The sequence below is a fragment of the Brachyhypopomus gauderio genome, chromosome 9 (assembly GCF_052324685.1).
Source record: "Brachyhypopomus gauderio isolate BG-103 chromosome 9, BGAUD_0.2, whole genome shotgun sequence".
Lineage (NCBI taxonomy): Eukaryota > Metazoa > Chordata > Actinopteri > Gymnotiformes > Hypopomidae > Brachyhypopomus > Brachyhypopomus gauderio.
The window spans coordinates 13027395-13051027 of record NC_135219.1 but is presented as its reverse complement, the minus strand read 5'-3'; the positions used below and the strand labels follow the sequence as shown (position 1 = coordinate 13051027).

The 23633-nt window shown below is 42.3% G+C and overlaps 1 protein-coding gene and 1 long non-coding RNA gene across 3 annotated transcripts in view; one reads left to right on the top strand and one right to left on the bottom strand.

Moving 5' to 3' along the window:
• Positions 1-18708, bottom strand: part of galnt14 (UDP-N-acetyl-alpha-D-galactosamine:polypeptide N-acetylgalactosaminyltransferase 14 (GalNAc-T14)) — a 46695-nt gene extending 27987 nt beyond the window's left edge. For both annotated transcript variants that reach the window (XR_013133215.1, XM_077017276.1), the window contains exons 1-3: positions 18377-18708; positions 13506-13675; positions 2364-2462 (exon numbers count right to left, since the gene is read on the bottom strand). Coding sequence is in view for 1 of the 2 variants with exons in the window: in XM_077017276.1 (XP_076873391.1) it covers positions 2364-2462; positions 13506-13675; positions 18377-18508 (401 nt within the window). In the remaining variant the exon portion in view is untranslated. The remainder of the gene's footprint in view (positions 1-2363; positions 2463-13505; positions 13676-18376) is intronic.
• A 1629-nt stretch (positions 18709-20337) lies between these two features.
• Positions 20338-22494, top strand: LOC143523119 (uncharacterized). The gene is made up of 4 exons (XR_013133226.1): positions 20338-20359; positions 20573-20630; positions 21443-21583; positions 22095-22494. It is a non-coding gene; the product is annotated as an uncharacterized LOC143523119 (long non-coding RNA).
• Positions 22495-23633: the final 1139 nt, after the last annotated feature.

Below are 23633 nucleotides of genomic sequence, written 5' to 3'. Positions count from 1 at the left end.
TCTTTATTATCAGTATCGATGTCTGTTATCTTAGATATTACAACGCATGAATCTTGAAGGCTTGTTTTTAGTGACTGACTGATGCATTTCCCGGGCAGTGCAGGTCAGTCTGTCACGTCTGTAGGACACACATGGAGTGGAGCAGTGACTGATGAGGAAACACCCAGCAGCAGCAGGAGGTTTTCCCCTAATGTGCAGCCTATACAAATGCCTCCACGCTCAATCCTTTATATGCTTTTGATGTACTCTGTCATGGCCAAGAGATTGCTGGCATTTTGAGGAACAGGAACCTGTGTTGCTTCTCTTCACGAGACTGTCAGACATTTTTGAAATGACATCTAAATGTGGTATATCTGTGCATTGTCAGAAAGACTGAAACACTGCTCTCTTCTGTAGGAGAACTAAATCCTTCTCTTCAGAGCCATGACTCAAGCTTCCAGAGAGTTCTCCTCCACCTCAGCACTAGTGCCTGTCAGCACATACACCAATCAAACAGAGCCCTAGGCCATACTTCAAAACTCATTCTGTGTAAATGGATGGTGGTGGTGGTGGTGGTGGTGGTGTGTGTGTGTGTGTGTGTGTGTGTGTGTGCCTACATGTGTGCATTAGTATGTCAACGTGTGAGTGTGTGTGCGTGTATGTACATGTGTGCATGTGGCATGTGTGTGTACATGTGCATGTGTGTGTGAGACATCTGCATAGAATATAGGTCCAAGAAAAATCTTCAGGGGTTCATTTCTCTTGTTAACCTCTAAGTTATATTACTAAAGACAAAGTGTTTTAGACAAATTTAACCTCAGTATGTCTGATCCGCATTTCTAGATTCACATACACCAGAAGGCATTTAATATTTGTGAGAAGTGCAGAAAACACTTTAAACACTTCAATATTTGTTCATGTTTGCTTCATGATGGCTAAAAATGTATATGCATTACAGAACACTTCTGTTATCTGTGGGGACTAATTATCACCATAGAATGTGCCCAACACATTACTGGGAAAGGGATTCTACTGGGAGCGATTAGTTACTGGCTGGATGGGTAAGTGCAAAACCATGAGAGTGTTTCCAATATAGTTCTGCACACACTGGGCTGAACCTTGTCATGAGAGATTGGCTAGTGAGAGGCTAGAGGTCAGCTCAGCCAGTCTGAGCGCTGAGTTTAGTCATACTACTGATGTCAGCTGAGTCTGTGATGACTCAGCAGAGATGAGGGAGGCATACTGCATATATCAGAGAGATATCAGAAGGATAACAGCAAATATATTAGAGAGATAACAGCAGAGATATCAGTGAAATAATAGCAGAGATATCAGTGAAATAATAGCAGAGATGTTAGTGAGATAACAGCAGAGATGCCAGAGAGATAACAGCAGAGATATCAGATATAACAGCAGAGATATCAGAGAGATAACAGCAGAGATATCAGAGAGATAACAGCAGAGTTAGTGTTAGGGTGGTCATGCGTGGTTAGGCCACTTAAAGGGTTAGGAGTTAGGGGTTAAGGTTAGGGGTTAGGTGTTAAGGTTAGGAGTTAGGGTTTAAGATTATGGGTTAGGGGTTAAGGTTAGGAGTTAAGGGTTAAGGTTTGGGTTACTGAATCTTAGAACTCTTTGATTTATGTTCACCATAAAATTGATGTCACTTTCTGGCTCTTGCTCCTCATGTTTGTACGGTTTGGCAGGACAGTGAGTGTAACACATGTAGAGGACATAACTGTACACGAGTGTAACACATGTAGAGGACATAACTGTACATGAGTGTAACGCATGTAGTGGATAACTGTACATGAGTGTAACACATGTAGAGGACATAACTGTACACGAGTGTAACACATGTAGAGGACATAACTGTAAATGAGTGTAACACATGCAGAGGACAGATTTGTGTAAGGGACTGTAACACATGTAGAGGACAGATTTGTGTAAGGGACTGTAACACATGTAGAGGACACATTTCTGTAAGGGACTGTAACACATGTAGAGGACACATTTCTGTAAGGTACAGTAACACATGTAGAGGACACATTTCTGTAAGGGACTGTAACACATGTAGAGGACACATTTCTGTAAGGGACTGTAACACATGTAGAGGACACATTTCTGTAAGGGAGAGTAACACATGTAGAGGACACATTTCTGTAAGGGACAGTAACACATGTAGAGGACACATTTCTGTAAGGGACAGTGACACATGTAGAGGACACATTTCTGTAAGGGACAGTAACACATGTAGAGGACACATTTCTGTAAGGGACAGTAACACATGTAGAGGACACATTTCTGTAAGGGACTGTAACACATGTAGAGGACACATTTCTGTAAGGGACAGTAACACATGTAGAGGACACATTTCTGTAACTCACCTCCTCACCGTGCGCAGCAGCGTTGAACGAGCTTCATTGTGGAACGTAATCACGATGCTGGTGGCAGGAAGCTCGGAGTCATAGTGCAATGTTGTACACCTGTGAACACACAGGAGTTCACAGAAATAAAAAGGCTCCCTGCTATCAATTAGTGTGAATATGTTCAAACGAAGATGAGAGCAGCTTTCTGTCGAGCAAGGCCCTGTTTTTACGCAGCTGAGCACATTTGCATTGAGCTGAGGCCCAAACAACAGACTGACATCCTACAGGCTTTTGACTTTGAGTCTGCACTATTTCTTCTGAGCCTTTCCAGCTTCTAAAGGCCACAAACGCTGTTGGTTAATCAGTGTTAAAACAAGAGAGGTGAGAAACTGATACTGGGATAACAGGGGGCGTGTGATCCACATGTTAATGCCTGACAAAGGCAGAACCCTGAGGAGCAGAAACATCAGCTATGGAGGGTTATTAGGAATGAGCTGCAGAACAGATCTGTCCTCACCACGATATCAAAACAGGGAGAAGATGATCTGTAAATGTAGACTTTAGCTGCTAGTGCAGAAATAATAAATTATTATTTTCAATATATATAATACCCAGGATGAACTAGACATTCATGATTGTATTCATGATAGGGCAGTGTACAACATGCAACCACTGCATATCTAGGGTATAACTGTAGAAACGGCAAGATATTATGGACTTATATAAAATTAGATCATTTTAGAACCACTATACAAGTATAATAAGATTTGTTTCCTCAATGTTGGCATGTGACAACATCTCTTTAGGGATGAGAAAGAAACACTGTTTTGAAAAATAAATTAAAGTTAAATCTCAGATAACTGCTCACATGTAAACAGCTTTCATCTGTAGCATGCTCTTTATACAGGTATTACTTCAGGATTATATGGTAAACAGCATGTTTAATGCATATATAATAAATTAATACATGCATACAGTGGAAATCGCTTTTAATGGGGGTGAATGGAGAGTGAGTATATTTGTAAGAAAGCAGTAGAGACCAATGAACTAAAACACAGACTGGATGCGATTTTAGAAATAGTCAGCAATAATTGTTATTATTATTATTATTATTATTATTATTACACGTAATAATACAGTATTTGTCAGAGGAGACTAACACTTAGAGAGCCGGGGTAGCAGTGTCAGTGCTGCACACGGCTCTGATGCAGCAGCTGTTTGAGACGAGGAGACTTTAGGAGAATAATGCTGCAGTCCCACTCGGCTTTCACACAGAGCTCTAACACAACCACATCCTCTCTCCTACCAAGGCTACTTCTCATTTATTTGAACTTGAGACACTGGAGGTAGACTGTCCAGACTCCTGCTATTCCAGTGTGTGCACCAGTGTTCGGGACTCGAGGTCATGAAGGATCTGAATAGTGAATATTTTACCCAGCCGTAGCGGGCCAGGTCTCCTCCACTGGGCCTTTATGGGCTGAGTGGGCAGATATCAACATTAGTCTGTATTCACTATGCTCTCCTGAACTATGACCCAAACCCACCAGAACCCACATGAACGCAGGAGCCTTCTGTTTAACGCAAAAACTACCTCTGCAGTTTGTGAACACACAAAACAACCAATTCCTGTTCTGGGTAGACCACCCGAACCTATATTAACCACTTAGATCTGCTTTTAATACCTATTTACTACTGCAGTTTTGAAAATGCATAAATACTCTGAGAATAAAAAGTAGCTCTATGGTCTAACATGAGATTCTTCACACATTCATCACCTGTTCTTCTGTAATTTAAACATGATTCAACATTACCTCAGCATGCAAATACAAAGCTGCACAGTACCACAGGTCACATGACAGTTTACAAGCTTTAGTTACACTGTTATGAAAGAGTCATCAGTCAAAGGACCTTTAGACTCTCAAACACTGAAGCGATATTTATATTGGTTGAGCTTCAGGTATCATATTTGAAAACAATCATGAAAAACACAATTATAGCTTCCAGATCTGGGGTGGGTTTCCCAAAACGTTCGTAGCGCTATGTACTTCTTAACCTCGTACGTTTCATACGAGGTTACGAAGAAACCCACCCCTGTCTGTTCCAGTCTCTGAATATCTGCTGGTTCTTGAGTGTTGTACCTATGATATTTATGTGGCAACAAACTTCATATCTAACTAATGCTAATAATTTAATGTGTAATAAATACTAATAATCACGTATACTGTAATCTATTTAGGTGTTAAATGTGACGTAATGTGATTTAGATTTCACACATAATTAGGTGGGACATGGCCTCTTCACTAGCTTCATTAAAACATGATGGCTCTGCTGGATAAACACTTGGTATGCTTCACCATCACTGCTAACATTAAATATGTCCTGATAGGAAGACTTTGAGTCTTATAATGTAAAAGTACTTTAACAGTATATTATTCACACATTTATACTCTATATTAGATATTTATTATTATAATGCATGCAATGAATAAATATCTATATTATCTATGATTCGTTATTGGTATATCAACATTAGTCTATTTCTTTATCTGAAAATAAACACATATTCCAAATCAGACCTTTGCAAACACCCCACAGTGATTTGGCCCTACGTTCTGCCTGAACTATTTTTTGTAAACAACTTGGAAGGAGTGTCTCTCACTCACTGCAGCAACAGCCTAAGGTCTTCCTGAGACAGGAGGATGGGTTAAACAGCGGAAAACAGAATAATATCAGAGCGCCTGTCAGACACAACATCTCCAGGAGAGGAGAACCCTCCGCTGTTCGAGGATGATGGATGCTCCTCCAAAAAACACGGAGTTATAAAATTCAGTTGGAGGGTTTCTCCTGGAGATGAACCAGTGAAGCTGTTTTCTTATTCAAATGTAGTCACTGATTATCTCTCTGATGTTACATGTTCTGTGCATTAAATCCCCCAGCTGGTAATGCACTGGTTAAGGTTTGCATGCTCTCTGTGCACTAAATTCTCTTTTTAGAAAGAGGCCACAGCTTAAACCCCAGACGCTAACACATAGCGGAGTGTGTGGATGGAAAACATAGTACAAACCACACTAAGCCTCTTTTTACATTGACAATATCAACACCCAGAACTTTCATTCGAGTTACCTTATACTTAACCTGATTGCGTGATTTGTTTGTAACTTGTTTATTCGTCTGTATAATTTGTTTTTGTGTAATTTGTGTGTTAACGGGCCGCCTAATGGAGGATGGGTTCCCTTTTGAGTCTTGGTCCTCCCAAGGTTTCTTCCTATTGTCACAGTCACAGCTCCGGACCCTTCCCTGTGGGCGTGCCGCTACGTTGTCTGCATGTCGTTATGTCCATATTTGTAGTTCCGTGGGTGTGGGTCGTTTGTGAGCGTGTTCGTAGTCGCACCTGTGCCTTGTCTCGAGATCACGAGGGTATGTGTTAATCACCTATTTAATGTGCGTTCATGCAAAGTCTTGTGCTCGTATTTGTATAAAGTTTCATGCCTGTGTGAGAGGTGTTTTCTGTTTGCACTCCGCACGGAGCTTCACGTGTGTGTTTGTTGCTAATAAACGTTGTTGTGTGCACTACTCGACGCTCGTCGTGCCTCCTCCGTCCAGCATCACACCTATTCCCCACCATCTAGGGAGTTTGTCCTTGCCACTGTCGCCTTTGGCTTGCTCATTAGGGATTTGGACCCATAGTATTGTTAACCTTGTAAATCCTGTAAAGCGCTTTGTGACATGTGTTATGAAAAGCACTATACAAATATATTTGTATATAAGTAGGATGGAGACTTTCCAAAGTATGGTGAAGTACTCCCAGAATATGGTGAAGTACTCCCAGAATATGGTGCAGTCCTCCCAGAATATGGTGCAGTACTCCCATAATATGGTGCAGTACTCCCAGAATATGGTGCAGTACTCCCATAATAGGGTGCAGTACTCCCATAATAGGGTGCAGTACTCCCAGAATATGGTGAAGTATGGAGAGTATGAGGGGAGGCAGTATTGGGGATGAGAGGAGGCAGTAGAGGGAATGAGAGGAGGCAGTAGTGGGGATGAGGGGAGGCAGTAGAAGGGATGAGGGGAGGCAGTAGAGGGGATGAGGGTGAGGCAGTAGAGGGGATGAGGGTGAGGCAGTAGAGGGGATGAGGGTGAGGCAGTAGAGGGGATGAGAGGAGGCAGTAGTGGGGATGAGGGGAGGCAGTAGTGGGGATGAGAGGAGGCAGTAGTGGGGATGAGGGTGAGGCAGTAGAGGGGATGAGAGGAGGCAGTAGAGGGGATGAGAGGAGGCAGTAGTGGGGATGAAGGTGAGGCAGTAGAGGGGATGAGAGGAGGCAGTAGTGGGGATGGGGGGAGGCAGTAGTGGGGATGAGGGGAGGCAGTAGAGGGGATGAGGGGAGGCAGTAGAGGGGATGGGGGAGGCAGTAGAGGGGATGAGAGGAGGCAGTAGTGGGGATGAGGGGAGGCAGTAGTGGGGATGAGGGTGAGGCAGTAGAGGGGATGAGGGTGAGGCAGTAGAGGGGATGAGGGGAGGCAGTAGAGGGGATGAGAGGAGGCAGTAGAGGGAATGAGAGGAGGCAGTAGTGGGCATGGGGGAGGCAGTAGAGGGGATAAGGGGAGGCAGTAGAGGGAATGAGAGGAGGCAGGAAAGGGGGATGAGGTAGTAGAGGGGATGGGGGGGAGGCAGTAGAGGGGATGAGGGTGAGGCAGTAGTGGGGATGAGGGGAGGCAGTAGTGGGGATGGGGGGAGGCAGTAGAAGGAATGAGAGGAGGCAGTAGTGGGGATGGGGGGAGGCAGTAGAGGGGATGAGGGGAGGCAGTAGTGGGGATGAGGGGAGGCAGTAGTGGGGATGAGGGGAGGCAGTAGTGGGGATGAGGGTGAGGCAGTAGAGGGGATGAGGGGAGGCAGTAGTGGGGATGGGGGGAGGCAGTAGAAGGAATGAGAGGAGGCAGTAGTGGGGATGGGGGGAGGCAGTAGAGGGGATGAGGGGAGGCAGTAGTGGGGATGAGGGGAGGCAGTAGTGGGGATGAGGGGAGGCAGTAGAGGGGATGAGGGTGAGGCAGTAGAGGGGATGAGGGTGAGGCAGTAGAGGGGATGAGGGTGAGGCAGTAGAGGGGATGAGGGTGAGGCAGTAGAGGGGATGAGGGGAGGCAGTAGTGGGGATGAGGGTGAGGCAGTAGAGGGGATGAGGGGAGGCAGTAGTGGGGATGGGGGGAGGCAGTAGTGGGGATGAGGGTGAGGCAGTAGTGGGGATGAGGGGAGGCAGTAGAGGGGATGAGGGTGAGGCAGTAGAGGGGATGAGGGTGAGGCAGTAGAGGGGATGAGGGGAGGCAGTAGTGGGGATGAGGGTGAGGCAGTAGAGGGGATGAGGGGAGGCAGTAGTGGGGATGGGGGGAGGCAGTAGAAGGAATGAGAGGTGGCAGTAAAGGGGATGAGGGGAGGCAGTAGAGGGGATGAGAGGAGGCAGTAGAGGGGATGAGTGGAGGCAGTAAATATCCACTGCCACTGATCAGTCTCCGTTACTTCTTACATCTTATGTCACATGTGTCAAAGTCAAGGCCCACGGGCCAGATCCGGCCCGCAAATTGATTATGGCCCCCTGGATGATATTTATTACTATTAGAACCGGCCCGCAGGCCACAGCCGCCCGATGGTGTTTTGCACGCACAAACACTACATTCCCCACAATGCAACGGTAGCCCGCGAAGTCACTGCAGCGCGCACAAGCGGCGAGGGTCCGCTTGGCGAAAATGATGTAATCGCAGTGGCTCCGCCCATGCGCGAGGGCATCGCGCGCTGTCGATTCGCGAGGTCGTGCACCTCTCGAATTTTGTAACTTTGTGCGCACCAGCACGTTAAACTTAATAAAGTTAAATATTTATACATCTATTCGAAATGATTCGAAATAATTCGCTTTTTATTCACATTATTTAATGGTTGTTTATTTTAAAAACGCCCAATCTTCACGTTCTCTCATGTTTCGTCCTGGAATTACAAGAGGCTCGTATTTGTTAACCTAATACAAGAGAACTATTCAGTCAGACAGATATTTGTTGTGAAACGAAGTAGTTACAATTTCAAGCATTTTCAAGTACTTTAGCCTAAATTCCAGCACTTTTCAAACCTTTATTACTTTTTTCATTTAATGTACAGAACATGTTTTGAAGGAAGTTTGTTTTTATCTATTTGCTTGTTGAAAAATGTTTTCACTTAAAATTACTGACAGATCCATAAGAAAATATTGCTTTATTCATTTAAGCATTAAATAATATACACTGTGTTAGGTCTTGGTTCAATAGGCTATGTGCAATCATTTCAATATGTTTTAATAAACATTGAACCAGTCCGGCCCTCGGCTTGTAGCAAATTTGGTTTTTTGGCCCTCGGTGTATTTGACTTTGACATCCCTGTCTTATGTTATAAATGGAGGTTTTGTATTTCCTGAATCTTGCCTTATGCACCAGGATATGAGGACCCATAAGTGCTGGGGTTGCATGATTATATCGCAGAAACATTTCACTTACAGTTGGCTGCAGACTGATCTAATACATACAAGCATCCAGGCCCCAAGGATGGATATTGATCTCTGAATGTCTGTCTAAACGAGAACACTACTCTTTTTTTAACAAAAGTAAAGCTCTAATGGCCATTCAAAAAATAAATATTGTTCCATGACAACAAATATTGTTCAATGAAGTTTCTAATTCATCTGAGCTACCACATAAGCAACACGGACCCTCTTTAATTACGTCTTGCTTCGCAGAGTCTCTTACTGATTGGCAGTACATATGATGCAAAATAAACTGCTTCTTTGGGAAACTGCTCGAGAGGAGTGAAGGGATAGTTTTAATCATTAGGGGTCCAAGCACCAGTGGTGCTGGAACCCTATTGTATTTGTTCCGATTATTATTATTATTATTATTATTATTATTATTATTATTATTATTATTCTTTTTCTCCGCTAAAACGCGTTGTGCAGCCTAAACCGTAAGACCTACAGACTTCTCCTTTGGCCAACTTGTAGTACTCCTCTCCGCTACTCAGGCGCAACACGCCAGCCCGATCCGACCATAGGTGGCGCTATAGCGCACACAAACGCATGGAAAAGTTTAAACAGGTGTTTCTCCTAAACCGTATGTCCTAGAGACAAAATGTAAACTTCATCTGATCAGGCATGTGCTCATCTAAAAAAAGTTTCATTGAAGCCATATGCTCCGCCCCTTACATGTCGAGCTAATTTGCATAATATGCAAATACGCACAAATGTTTGAGCGCGAACTAGTCCCTGGATTTTTCACATACATGCACATATGTGGTATCCAGGCGCTCACAAGAGTCTGAACTTTGATTCTAGCAGAGCAAAAGTGCACATTTCTGCTCATGGGCGTGGCCACATGCCTCACAAGTCAAAGGTCAAAAAATCCTTCGCCAAAAATACACATATTCTGCTATATCTCAGGCATGCTTTCACGTATTCACACCAAATTTCACATACATGCACCTATTGGGTGTCTAGACCTGCACATACATTTTGGCAGACATGCACACCTAGGTGGCGCTATAACGGCCAAAAAACTCTCCTGCCCACACCGATTGGCCAAATAACTCCAAACTTGGTACGCATCATCTATATGCACCTACGGCACAGGTCCTTGACCTGCACAATAATATGTCCAATATGGCCGCCGCTATCGACCAATCAGCTTTCAGTCTGCTAAAACGCGTTGTGCAGCCTAAACCGTAAGACCTACAGACTTCTCCTTTGGCCAACTTGTAGTACTCCTCTCTGCTACTCAGGCGCAACACGCCAGCTCGATCCGCCCATAGGTGGCGCTATAGAGCGCAAAAAATTGTCACGCCTACACCGTATGTCATAAACAAAAAATTCCAATTGCATCTGATCAGTCATCTTCCATTCTACAAAAAATAAATTTGAAGCCATTAGCTCCGCCCCTTACATTTCGAGCTAATTTGCATAATATGCAAATACACACACATTTTTGAGCGCGAACTAGTCCCTGGATTTTTCACATACATGCACATATGTGGTATCAAAATGTTCAGAAGAGTCTGAACTTTGATTCTAGCAGAGCAAAAGTGCAGATTTCCACACATGGGCGTGGCCACATGCCTCACAAGTCAAAGGTAAAAAAATTCTTCGCCAAAAATCCACATATTCTGCTGTATCTCAGGCATGCTTTCACGTATTCACTCCAAATTTCACACACATGTACCTATTGGGTGTCTAGACCTGCACATACATTTTGGCAGACATGCACACCTAGGTGGCGCTATAACGGCCAAAAAACTCTCCTGCCCACACTGATTGCCCAAATAACTCCAAACTTGGTACAAACCACCACAAATGGTTGTACTGTGAATATTTTCATTTTCCATGCTGAACATGCATGCTGATGCAAAGGTCATTCTTTTCCTCAAAGAGCTAGAGTTGAGCCTATAATCGGGTCAGGCCCATTAGCTCAATGGGTAGAGCAAGGTGCTCCCAGCCACAATGCATGTGGACAATGGCGGTTCGAATCCCGCGTCGGGCAGCACACCACCATAAGTTTAAAAAGCTGCAATTTAGATTCTGTTTTTTTAGCAGGCACTTCATTCACGAACGTGCTTCATATACTTTCATATACATTTCAAATACCTTTACATGATGTACCAGTGGGTGCGCAAATCTTGCCAAACCTCAGCTTGGACCCCGTAATTGCCGCTTGCGGCTATATTTCTTACTTGTTCTCTCTCTAAAAAGAACTGTCGTTCCTTCACCATTGCCAGAAAGTGGACTAACAGCATGTCTAATTGCAAGCTCCTGGCAAACAAGCTTATCAGTTATTATCCCCCAGGGGCTGAAGCTTCACTGTGCCGAGGTTCATACCAATTTGCTCTGGTAGCAGCGCTGCACTGTGGAGTTGCAGGCTGTTGCTTTGGCATTAGAGCTCTTGTCAGCGTGGTGGAATCCTCTGCAGATAATTGTCAGAATGTCATTTTACATTCAGTTAAGCGTTCGGAGGGTTAAATCCAAACCTTTCTGTGTATTCCACTCCCCTAATGCTACAGTCACAGTTACCTGCAGGAGTGCAACCAGAGTGGAAGCAATATGTGTCAGTGCTACACTCTACTCAAATACATCTCAGTGACAATCCACAAAAACATTGAAGTTATTTTAAACCATGTAACCAAGTGGTTTATCTAAAATGGCAGCTACAAACAAGTCATGTTTCCTGAAGGTTAGAAACCGAAGAAAAAGTTGTTCTTTGTTTATCCAACTTCGGCTTGTTAGAGTCAGAGAGATCGTGACATGCTCTTACACATGTATGTGGCTGGACGAACACCCCAAGACGAGAGCGCTTATTGCAGGGTGGAGAAAGTCCACAAAGGATCTGAACTAGCAATAATGGTGCAGTGTAGTGTAACAGCGGGATAAGCTTAATAACAGCAGGATAAGCTTAATAAGACACCATCTCATGTTTCATCCAAGATTCAGGTAGCCTCTGCGTGAATTATTTCGTTAGAGACAGATATTTTATATAATCGACGACAAGGTCTCTCACTAACCGATCATCTCTCACACATGACTTATTCGCTTACCACCTGAGATTATATAGTTTTACTTCTGAATTCACCTGTATTGTTAGCTGTTGACAAAGCAGATTGTGTGTACCACTTTAAGACCATTTTTTATTTTACCATTTGCTCACTGAGCAGCATGGTCTGAGCAGTTTGGACTGAGAGTTTGGACTGAGTGGAGTTGTCAGGGTCATCCGAATCTGACCTCCCAGACTGCCTACAGGGAGAGGACGTGTGGCCATACTGCCTACAGGGAGAGGTCATGTAACCAGACTGCCTACAGGGAGAGGCCATGTAACCAGACTGCCTACAGGGAGAGATCATGTAACCAAACTGCTTACAGGGAGAGGTTATGTAACCAGACTGCCTACAGAGAGAGGAGGTGTGGCCATACAGCCTACAGGGAGAGGTCATGTAACCAGACTGCCTACAGGGAGAGGACGTGTGGCCATACTGCCTACAGGGAGAGGACGTGTGGGTTACACCCCATAGACTGCTACAGTTGCTCCAGATACATTCCGTCTGTCCTATTGCAAGCATGAGAAAACAGCTCCAATCCCAACTGATGTGATTCTGATTAGGTTAATAATACAAACATTAATCAATTACTTAATGAAGTTTTTGAAATACACACTAAACAACCAGATGAGATTACAGGGTTATTACAGTATATTTCATAAAGCTTATTGACTGCTTGTCATATCTGTCTTCACTGTTGTGCGGTGGCACATTTGCTCAGAGGATGAGGGGGATGACATTACAAGAGCTTTACAATCAGTTCAAATATCTGAACAGAAAAAGAGCTGAAGCAAACAGTACAATGATACAGCCAGTGAGCAGCTGAACTGTCTGTGAACTGAGAAACCCAGTATGTGCTGGGGATGTATCCCATATGACCACTGACACATATGAGCTCTGACAAGGCCTTGACCTAGCTGAGAAGATCTGTTAGCTCACATCTAGGTCTAAATGAGCACTAAATTAGGATGAAGCGTTGCTAAATGAAGAATCTTAATGTGACAGATCTGTAAACAAACGCCTTTTAGGCACGCAGCTACAGTAGACGACCATTATGTGTGACTGTTCTGCACGTAATGTCTGACTGTTCTGCGTGACTGCTCTATGTGACTGCTCTACGTGACTGCTCTATGTAACTGCTCTACGTGACTGTTCTACGTGACTGCTGTAACTGTTCTACGTGACTGCTCTACGTGACTATTCTACGTGACTGTTCTACGTGACTGCTGTAACTGTTCTGCGTGACTGCTATGTTGTAAGTAAGCTAAGCACTGCATTGCTTGGCTGCCGTTATTGTAATAAAGTTATGTGTATATGGACACGCGTGTGCTCATCCTGCCTCGTTCCTCGCCTGTGACAATTGTATTGATTGTATTGTATTGTTTACCAATAACATTAGGTACACTGTAAAATTACTTTACAGTAAAGCTATTTTAGAATACAGAATATATAATTTCAATAGTGAATGTGAAACATTATGTAAAACGTAAGAAGACAGTTACTCTCATACACAGGTACGTCACAGCCAATGCATGTAAAAAACAAGCAACCCCAGGTGCACACACAGGGCCTACCTGGAATGTCTGGTGTCTCTAAGGGCTCTGTTACTGGGCACCCTCTCACTTTCCCTCTGATTAAAAGCATAAAGACTATAGGGATCCTGGCCTGGCTTCCACCTGTGAGCGCTGAGGTAGCTCTTTTCTTCAAACTCGTCCAAGAGGTCTTCCCATTCTGTGTCTGAGATCTGAAACAGAGTTGGACATCCGTTATGTAGGAGAGTGGTCAGTTCATTCTGTAACCTACCCCTGTTCTCTAATCCTAAACAATGAAGAAGATCTTAAGTAGCTGTGGACATAATAATAAGCTTTCTTGTTGCTTACGCCACTGAAATGGCTATTGGTGCTTAAGCAATCCAGCTGAGTATTGGTGCTTAAGCAATCCAGTTGAGATGAGTATTGGTGCTTAAGCAATCCAGCTGAGATGAGTAATGGTGCTTAAGCAATCTAGCTGAGATGGCTATTGGTGCTTAAACAATCCAGATGAGATTGTTGTTGGTGCTTAAGCAGTCCAGCTGAGATGGCAATTGGTGCTTAAGCAATCCAGATGAGATCATTTTGGTGCTTAAGCACTCCAGCTGAAATTGTTGTTGGTGCTTAAGCAATCCAGCTGAGATCGTTGTTGGTGCTTAAGCAATCCAGCTGAGATCGTTGGTAGTGCTTTTGATTACCTGAGCTTTGCTGTCCCTGAACTACCACACTGCTTGTTTCTCCAGAGTATGACTGGGGACTGATGACGTCTCTAACTTCTCTGCAATGAACACAATTTCTTGCAAAATGACATATATTGTAATGATATAAAATACACCTCTGTTCATGTTTCAATAAATCTGTTTACCTGTAAGGCAAGTGAAAATATGATTACTTTTCCCATGTGTAATTTTTCAGATACTGAAAATCAGTCAGTATTTAAATATGTAAAGGGTCTATCATAATCATATGAGTAGTAATTAATAAGAACCATCTTTGATAAAATAGTTACTGTTATTATACTGCAATCCCATTATCCCTGTTAAAGACCTGTAACTCTGGAGTGAACTGTTTCTTTAATGAGACAGAGGGCTATTGTAGCTGCTGTGTGGTGAGACTTCTCCCCAGAGCTCACGCACCCTTCCACAGTGCAGTCGGTCTGGCGAGGATGACATGGCCCGCTGCTTTACAAGGGCTACAACAGCGTCTTTACAGCCCGTAATAGAGGTGGATAATTGCAGATGTCTGTTTCTTAAGATAGACTGCTAAGCATGACAATGACCAGGCTGTCGGTTCAGCCTGCCTGTGCAGACAAGCAGCGGAAGGCCTGGAAGCAACCACTCCACTGGGACGATCGAATATGATAGTTCTATATTTTTTTCCATTACAATGTGTCATCATGACTCAGCGACCCTTTTATTCAACAAAATGAAAAATGTGTATATTGTGAAAATTTGAAGTTTCTAAATGCGGTGACACAGTTCAGATGTTCACCACTGAGCCACACACCACTTACTTCAAACGCTGATACGTTCATAATGACAAGTGCTCGCCAACAGATTTGCACATTTCTTTACTTATGTAAAGACTACCATTATCTAAACTCTGTATTATTCAGAGATATTATTATTATTCTCCTCTTTACTTGAAGCCAAATGTTTTCAATTAAACAACTGATAGACATGGGCTATTTTAATAAAACAAACTCAGTTAGATAATACAACATTTTAAAAGAACATGACAATTGTTCTTTTCTTTTTCATGTATTTTCTACACGATCTACACATTCCCTCTATATTTTCTGTATGTGATCTACACATTCTCTCTGTATTTTCTGTACGTGATCTACACATTCCTTCTGTATTTTCTGTATGTGATCTACACATTCCCTCTGTATTTTCTGTATGTGATCTACACATTCCCTCTGTATTTTCTGTACGTGATCTACACATTCCCTCTGTATTTTTTGTATGTGATCTACACATTCCCTCTGTATTTTCTGTACATGATCTACACATTCTCTCTGTATTTTCTGTACATGATCTACACATTCTCTCTGTATTTTCTGTACATGATCTACGCATTCTCTCTGTATTTTCTGTACATGATCTACGCATTCTCTCTGTATTTTCTGTACGTGATCTACACATTCTCTCTGTATTTTCTGTACGTGATCTACGCATTCTCTCTGTATTTTCTGTACGTGATCTACACATTCTCTCTGTATTTTCTGTACATGATCTACACATTCTCTCTGTATTTTCTGTACGTGATCTACACATTCTCTCTGTATTTTCTGTACGTGATCTACACATTCTCTCTGTATTTCCTGTATGTGATCTACACATTCTCTCTGTATTTTCTGTACATGATCTACACATTCTCTCTGTATTTTCTGTACATGATCTACACATTCTCTCTGTATTTTCTGTACGTGATCTACACATTCTCTCTGTATTTTCTGTATGTGATCTACACATTCTCTCTGTATTTTCTGTACGTGATCTACACATTCTCTCTGTATTTTCTGTACGTGATCTACACATTCTCTCTGTATTTTCTGTACGTGATCTACACATTCTCTGCACATTCTCTCTTTGTTCTCTAGTGGAATCGCTAAGGTTGTGTCGCTCCCCAGTCACTGGTCAGGTTGTCTGAGCTCTATATCGTTTGGTGCTGAGCACGCTCACACTGCCCACTAATGAGAGCAGGAGGACAGACTGAGGGAGTGGTAATTGGATATTCCCTGTCCTGTCGTCTGTGCTCAAACATGTGCAGCTGCCTGCCCAACCTTTTTATAGTGGCGCAGCTAGTCCTAGCCTGTGGACTCAGCAGAGAGACACTGCACTCACAACACAAACAGCTGCTCTGCTGTATGGGAGGGGAGCACAATGCATTGTGGGTTATAATCATAATCACAATATTAGTCTTTCTGAACATGGCACTGTGAAAGAGTCCTGTATCCCATTCCAGGGTTAGACTAAACCCAGACTAGCCCCAGAATAACCCCAGATTAATTCCAGACTAACCCTAGATCCTACTGCACCAGAATTAGAAGATAACATTATGGAAGCACTGAGTACAAAAATGGTGTCATTAATTTTTTTTCTATAGTACACACACACGCACACACACACACACACACACACACACACACACACACACACACACACACACACACACACACAACCTTTGCTCAACTGAGTAATGACACTGTGAGATTCAGACTCATGAATTATGACACAATAATGTCACTTGTGTTTATAATCTAACAACCTACAACACAAAGCATGTCATAATCACAACACCAGGATTGACACATCAGTTGTCTGATATAACAGCATCTAATAAGGCTGTGAGGTCACTGATAATAAGGCCGTGATGTCACTGATGTTTGATGAATGTGTTGAATGCACTAGCTACCCATCATTACCATAATGATATACACCAGCACAGTCTTGCCCTATCAAGGATCACACTTTATTTCACCAATTACAGCTATTTCAGATTTGGTTTGCCATGCAGGGTTTTTGCTCTAACCAGTTCGAGTGGCAAATAGCACTGGCAAACATTATGTCCAGCAGATAGTCCCGAAGAGGCGTTTCCTTGATGCCCGTTTAGAGCTTTGATTGCAGTAAAATGCAGCCAAGACTGCACACACAGTTGTCGCACTGCCTGTGTTTGATGTGCAGTCTCATAGTCATTAATCTACCCACAAGCGCCTGAACACAGCATTCAGGTTTGTTCTGAAAAGTCTGAAATTCGTTTTTTCAAATAGTTTTATGCGTCAACAGAACAAATCACTGACAGAAGCGATTTAATGTAAAGAGACTTAAAATGATTCCTTCCTTTACTAGAGACGTCTCACAGCAGCAACAAGTTTAGTCCTGAAAACACTATTATGATTATATTTCAGCTTAAGTCACACTTGAACAGAGACATTTACATTATTTTGATCTCAGTAAAATTATGTAACTGTTTTGCAGCAGCATTATCGCTTTTATGAGTTTCACTGCCGTTTCATACCGAACATAATCAAAAGAAGCATTGTACAATACACACAAGCAGACGAAATTTGAGTGAGGACCAAATTAACCAAAGGTACCAACAGACGCAGAACTAAATACTGTAGGCTATGGGTTAAAAGATACAGTGACACAGCAGAGTTTAGTGATTAAGTGACACAAAGTGACGTTATTGAGCACCGAAACTATTTAAATGTGCTCTAACATCAATCAAACACTTCATTTTCAGATGTGGTTTTATATTTATATAGGCCTATATTGTTTTTATCTAAATAAAAACTGTATATGACGCGCAAATATACAGCAACAAAAACAACGCTTTAATGCTTTTTAATGTAACCATACATTTCAGAGCATTTCGTTCATCAATATGGTATCTTCCCATGATTTGTTTTTACATGCTACACTGTAATATTTGAAGTAACCAAATATCCACGTGTGGACTATGTTAATGCTCACAGTGCACTGAAATGATTGTCTGTTGTGTACAATAAACTTTCGAGACCAGCTTAAAAACACAAAACTAGAAACTCTTAAAAATAAAGGAGGGTGGGAAGTGGTTTTGACAAATAAAAGTTTACGGGCAACTCGTTAAACTAAAATAAGTTGAACTCGAACAAACAGTAAGCGCTGCTATTGAAATTGTTTTACATATTCATACGGGAAATTGTCGTGTTTTTGCTAAACCAGTGGGACTTTACGCAATGTCCTCCCAAAAATTCAATGTATTAGGATACGAGATCTGAGCAAAGTATTTCTATGAGGTAATTCTTATATCTCGTAGCTCGCGCCCGCTCTGTCTATTGCAAACTATCAGCTTACAGTGCAAACAGCCCCGCGCGCGTCACCTGTGCCCCGTAGCTCGCGCTCACGCGGGTTCTACACACTACTCACCTCTTTCTCTTTTGGTTCCTCGTGCCTTTGGTCAGGTAATTTCCGACTGCTCAGAAGAATAAAATACAATAAAGCAGCTATCCAGAACAACGCTGCCAGAGCTAAAGTCAGCTTTCGGGAAACCCTTTTCATTTTTCAAGCGGTTGTTTAAGCTACATCTTCCCCGACAATTTAACACCATAAGGACTGTTCGGTCTCGCGCGCTCCGAAAACGAACGCTGCCCGAGCTCAACACCCGCCTGAAATCCTCGTGAAACGTGCAGGAATGGTGAGCTGCCGTTCGTGCGCAGCGCCGACTCGGCGTGAGCAATGTTGGACGTCGTCCAGTTTGATTAAAATCATCCTGTTCCGCTGAGGTAGAGACAAAATGTGAATGGGTTTAGCACCACCTACCGCGGAAAGATGTGGACCTTTTTTTTGTTATCGCACTAACTTCCTTCAGCTGCTTGGCAGCACCCGGTCCTTTCTCATAATAAAATATAATGCGTGTAACGGGAAACAATCATTAATTTTATAATCCAGTATAGCATGCATTCAGGTCATCGTTACATATTTCATTGAAAAGATTATGTAGAGTAGCGTGCAGGCACCAGTCTCACTTTATATTCACCATATCTGTCCTACCTATACACACAGGGAAGACCAGTTAGAAGAAACCAGACAACACCATTTTAGAACTAGCATATAAGAGCCGTGTAGGCTGCACTAGAACATTCAATGGCAAGCGCTTTAGAAAGTGGAAAATGCAGGATGTTCCGTCGTCTGCACGTTTGTAAGAATATCACAAGCCTATAAATGTACAGAAGCTTATACGGACCTACGTGATTCTATTAACAGACTGTTGACATCTATATTTCCGTAATGACCGTATGATTATGCATACCCTCGTATATTTTTTCTGCATGCTGACACTGTTTATAAATCAAGCCAGAAAAAAGAACGAGGGAAAAAAAATCATATCCAATGTCTACTCCATTAGTGTCCAGATCCTACGGTGGCCCCAAGTGATCTTTCTTTGTGTCTGTCAAATCACAGTACGTATAAAAGTTGCCATAGCTGGAATCACATTAGCATACATAATTAGCACTCGTGCAGTGCGCCAGAGGTTGTACAAGTTGCTTAGACAGTCGGATTCCAAGACCTGCAAACAACACCCTCATACAAACACAAAACTCGCTGCTTTTGAAGGCTGATCAGAGGCCCATGACAAGACAGAGAGCGAGCTTCATGTATGTCCTAGGTCTGCTTTTGTAGACACTGTGGAGGACAATTCACAAAGTCAATGTTTCTACTTTTGGTGTAGTCTAGGGAGCTATATTTAGACCCATCTCCCATTCACATTTAGAGGGGGAAAAGGATGAATACAGTGAAAAATAATTCGTCCATTTAAGAGGTGTATTTTGGTGCTTATCAGACTGATCTTAGGGGGGCATTACTGTGTGAGCTTGAACTGCATCTGTGTGAAATTGGATTTATGGGGTGTCAGATATATTTGGATCTTTTTGTATAGCTATGTGTAGTTATGACAGCAGAGAGATTGTGCCTGTGCTCTGATGAGGGGTAAGCTCTCATTTGTCTCTTTTGACTAATGTTGCAGAGAAAAGGCAGAATTTGAATTTGTGGGATGTGTATGGGTGGGTTTGTTTGAGTGTGTGTGTGTGTGTGTGTGTGTGTGTGTGTGTAAGCATGTACGTGGATATTTGTGGATTTGTAGATATATATGTGGATACGTAAATAAGTGAAGTGGATATATAAGTGGATAAGTGAATACTGTCACAGGCTTGTGCCTTATTCTGTCAGACATTAAACCAATAAATGAGATGTTGGGAAGAGGATGAAGGATAATGTTACAGAGGTGAGCATGTTCTATAGGCACTTGGCCAGGCTTGAACAGGGAGTGTAATGTATTCCTTAAAAACTACTTACCATTTCCTGAATAGGAAAGTGATACTCAAAGGCGAAGGACATCAGGACATCAGTTAGGTGAGAACCTCAGTCTGGCTTTTAGGGTTAGCGTTAGGGTTATAAAACAGATGTCAGTGAAAACATCTACATTAGAAAACAGAGAGGATGACCAAATATGATACTATGCATGAGTCTATCCTGCTGATATCTTCAGATAACTGACACTTAGCACAATGAAGATAACGAAGTAATAGCAAAATTCAAAATGTTATGTTTCTGTGTGCTGAAAAGGTCACTGCTACCACCAAGGCATGGAGACAAGAAAGAAAGAAAACGCTCACTAGAGAAGGTGGGGAGAACAGAATGAATGACTTTATCAGTGCCAGAAGGGCAACGAGACTCCTGGTGTTCTTCTGCTGGTTGTTGTCTCAGCTGTAAAGCTGAGAAAGGCATGAGCAGGTTCCACCAGTGAAAGATGAGTCTGGTCTGCTGAGTTGTAATAATACGGAAGAATAGCAGACTCCAACAGAATGGACAGATGGTGAAAGAGGGGCTTAACAGAGTGTGTTCAGTCCCTGCCTATGTTGAAAGGAAGGATGGGCAGACTCAACACTTCACATCAGTGTGAAAAAGGGCCAGTAGTCACATGAAGCATCAAAGCCTAACCCTATCCCCAACTCCGACCCTATCATCAACCCTAACCCTATCCCCAACCCCGACCCTGTCTCCAAACTCAACTCTATCCCCAACCACGAACCAATCACCAACCCTAACCCTATCAGCAACTCCAATCCTATCCCCAACCCCAACCATATCCCCACCCACAACCTCAACCCTATCTCCAACCACAACCCTAACCATAACCCCAACCCCCTGAATTGGTTGGTTGGTTATTTGCCATGTCTATATTTGCATTCCCCAGATCTCAGTATTTCAGGAGCGTTTGACTGAACATCTAGGATTAGCCATTTTCTCCAAAGCATATTGTCCAAAATAGATTTCATGCAAACAACATCCTACGGCTTAAACAACATGCCAATGTAATTAGATATAGACATAATGTTGCTTTTCTTAATAGGTATTTATAATATTTATGAAGTATGCCCATAATTAGAATTTAATAATTTTAGATTTTTGTTTGTTTGTTTGTTTAAACCATAGTGCCAGTATCTCTGCCAAAGCATACCGTGCTAATGAATAGCGCTCAAGAGGCAGGTCCACTCCTCAGAGATACAGCTGAGATACTGTGCAGAACAATGAACCACCTTCCTAAGTAATGGAGCAGACTGGGTTTATTGGAAGGTATGTTTACCTATTTAAGGTATTGTATGAATCGTGTGTTTTCTCATGACAGTTATACTATTTCCAGGTTGTAAAACTTGTGTGCTTTTGAAATAAATGAGAAATCACTGCTCATATTTAGAGGAATATGTGTGGTTGGTGTTATGGAACAAACTTTGGCTCTGATCCAGAGACAAGGCAGTGCACTATAATGTGCGGGGCTAGGTTCATCCTTCCATGAGTACAATGTTAATTTGTCTTCAAAAGGATTAACTTCACCTCCCACAAGAATCTAACAGATTGATCAGCAGGTCTCATCTCCAAGACCAGTGTCAGGATTGGCAGCGTGCAATCTTCCAAAGACAAAACAGACGAAGAAACGCCCAAGGAGATCATTAATCTTCCTGAATCTGAAATAATAAGATGTGTAATCAGCTGTCTGAATTTTCTCTTTCTCCCTCACTCTCTCCCCCTCTCATTCTTTCTCTCTCTCTCTCTCTCTCTCCCTCTCTCTCTCACTTGCTCTGGATAGACGTTGTCTTGAAGCACTTGAGGGATTTGTACTCAAGACTGTCGGAGTTCCTGCCTGCTATGAATGCTGATAAGAGCGGAGAAGAAAGAGCAGAATAACCGAGGAACCTTTCACATAATGGCCTTCACCTCTTATCATAAATACTCACACATACACACTCAGTTACACATACACACTCAGTTACACAACACAAACATGATTAAAATTCATTCTGTAGGCGCTGAATAAGTAAAAAACATCACATTCTTTCCTAGGTGCTCCCATATTTTAAGAACCAAGGTCACCACAGTCTCACCTTTAAACCACGTTCCCTTATTTTACATAACTTTATTAGCAGGGTTTGAACTTTCCATATACTGTAAATAATGAATTCTCTGTGTATTAGCATTTACAATTAAAATGGATCTTACTGGGGGCCAATGTAGAAGTTGTTTTAAAACTATTGTATATTCAGAGTGTTTTAATGAACTATATCTGTAAGCTGTTCATTCAAATCAACCCCATAATGTTCACTTTAACAGTAAAAAACAACCATAATTTCATTCAGGAATAAAGAAAAAGCAAAATGAAACTTCACATAAACCCCCCTGCCCCATATGTATAATTTGTGAAGTACATGTGGAAAAATGAATGTGACAAACTGCCTTGTCCAGAAAATTTACAAACTACATCTTTAATAATCAGAAAAAAAGACATTAGTGTTAGAAATTCAACATGTTTACAGACTGTCAGGGATGTTAATATTTACTAATGATTTAGTTGTGAGTTTTGATATGATCAATTGTTAAGTCACCTAAAACAGCTACCATCTCAATTGCTGTTCTGCACCACTGAATGTCACACAATTACATACAATGAAACTCTCTTATTTTGGCCACCCACCCCACGTTTTGTAGGGCCTGTAGTGCTTCAGTTTTCATTGAATTTCTTTTATAAATTAAATTATATATTTGTAGAGGTAAAACAACAACAGTACATCACAACAAAACATCACTACTGATAAAAGATGTAAAATGAGTTTTAAATGTTTTTTAAAATGAGTTTTAAATGTGATTTTAAAATCGGCTAATATGGGAGACAATCTGACATGCAGAGGAAGATCATTCCAGACTTTAGGCGCTACCACTGCTTGATCAGCCTACACTTCAGCCTACACTTCAGCCTACACTTCAGCCTAGACTTAAGTATGACCAACAGAAGATGAACAGCAGATCTGAATGAGGCTGGGGTGTAGGACCTTATCAGATCTGACAGGTTGGAGCTAGACCAGTTTTATGTGAACAATGAAACCTTAAGATTAATCTATGTACAGAGATCCATTGAAGGGCAGCCAATATAGGGGAAATGTGTTCACACCTACCCACACCTAGGGTTAGGGGTAGGGGTTAGGGGTTAGGGGTTAGGGTTCCTCAAAAGGAAAAAAATTGCCACCTGCATTTCATACCATCTGTAAATGTGAGAGGGATGTCTGAGTAATCCCGACATGCAGAGCACTGCAATAGTCAAGTCTGGATCAAATGAAAACAGGTTTGACCCTCT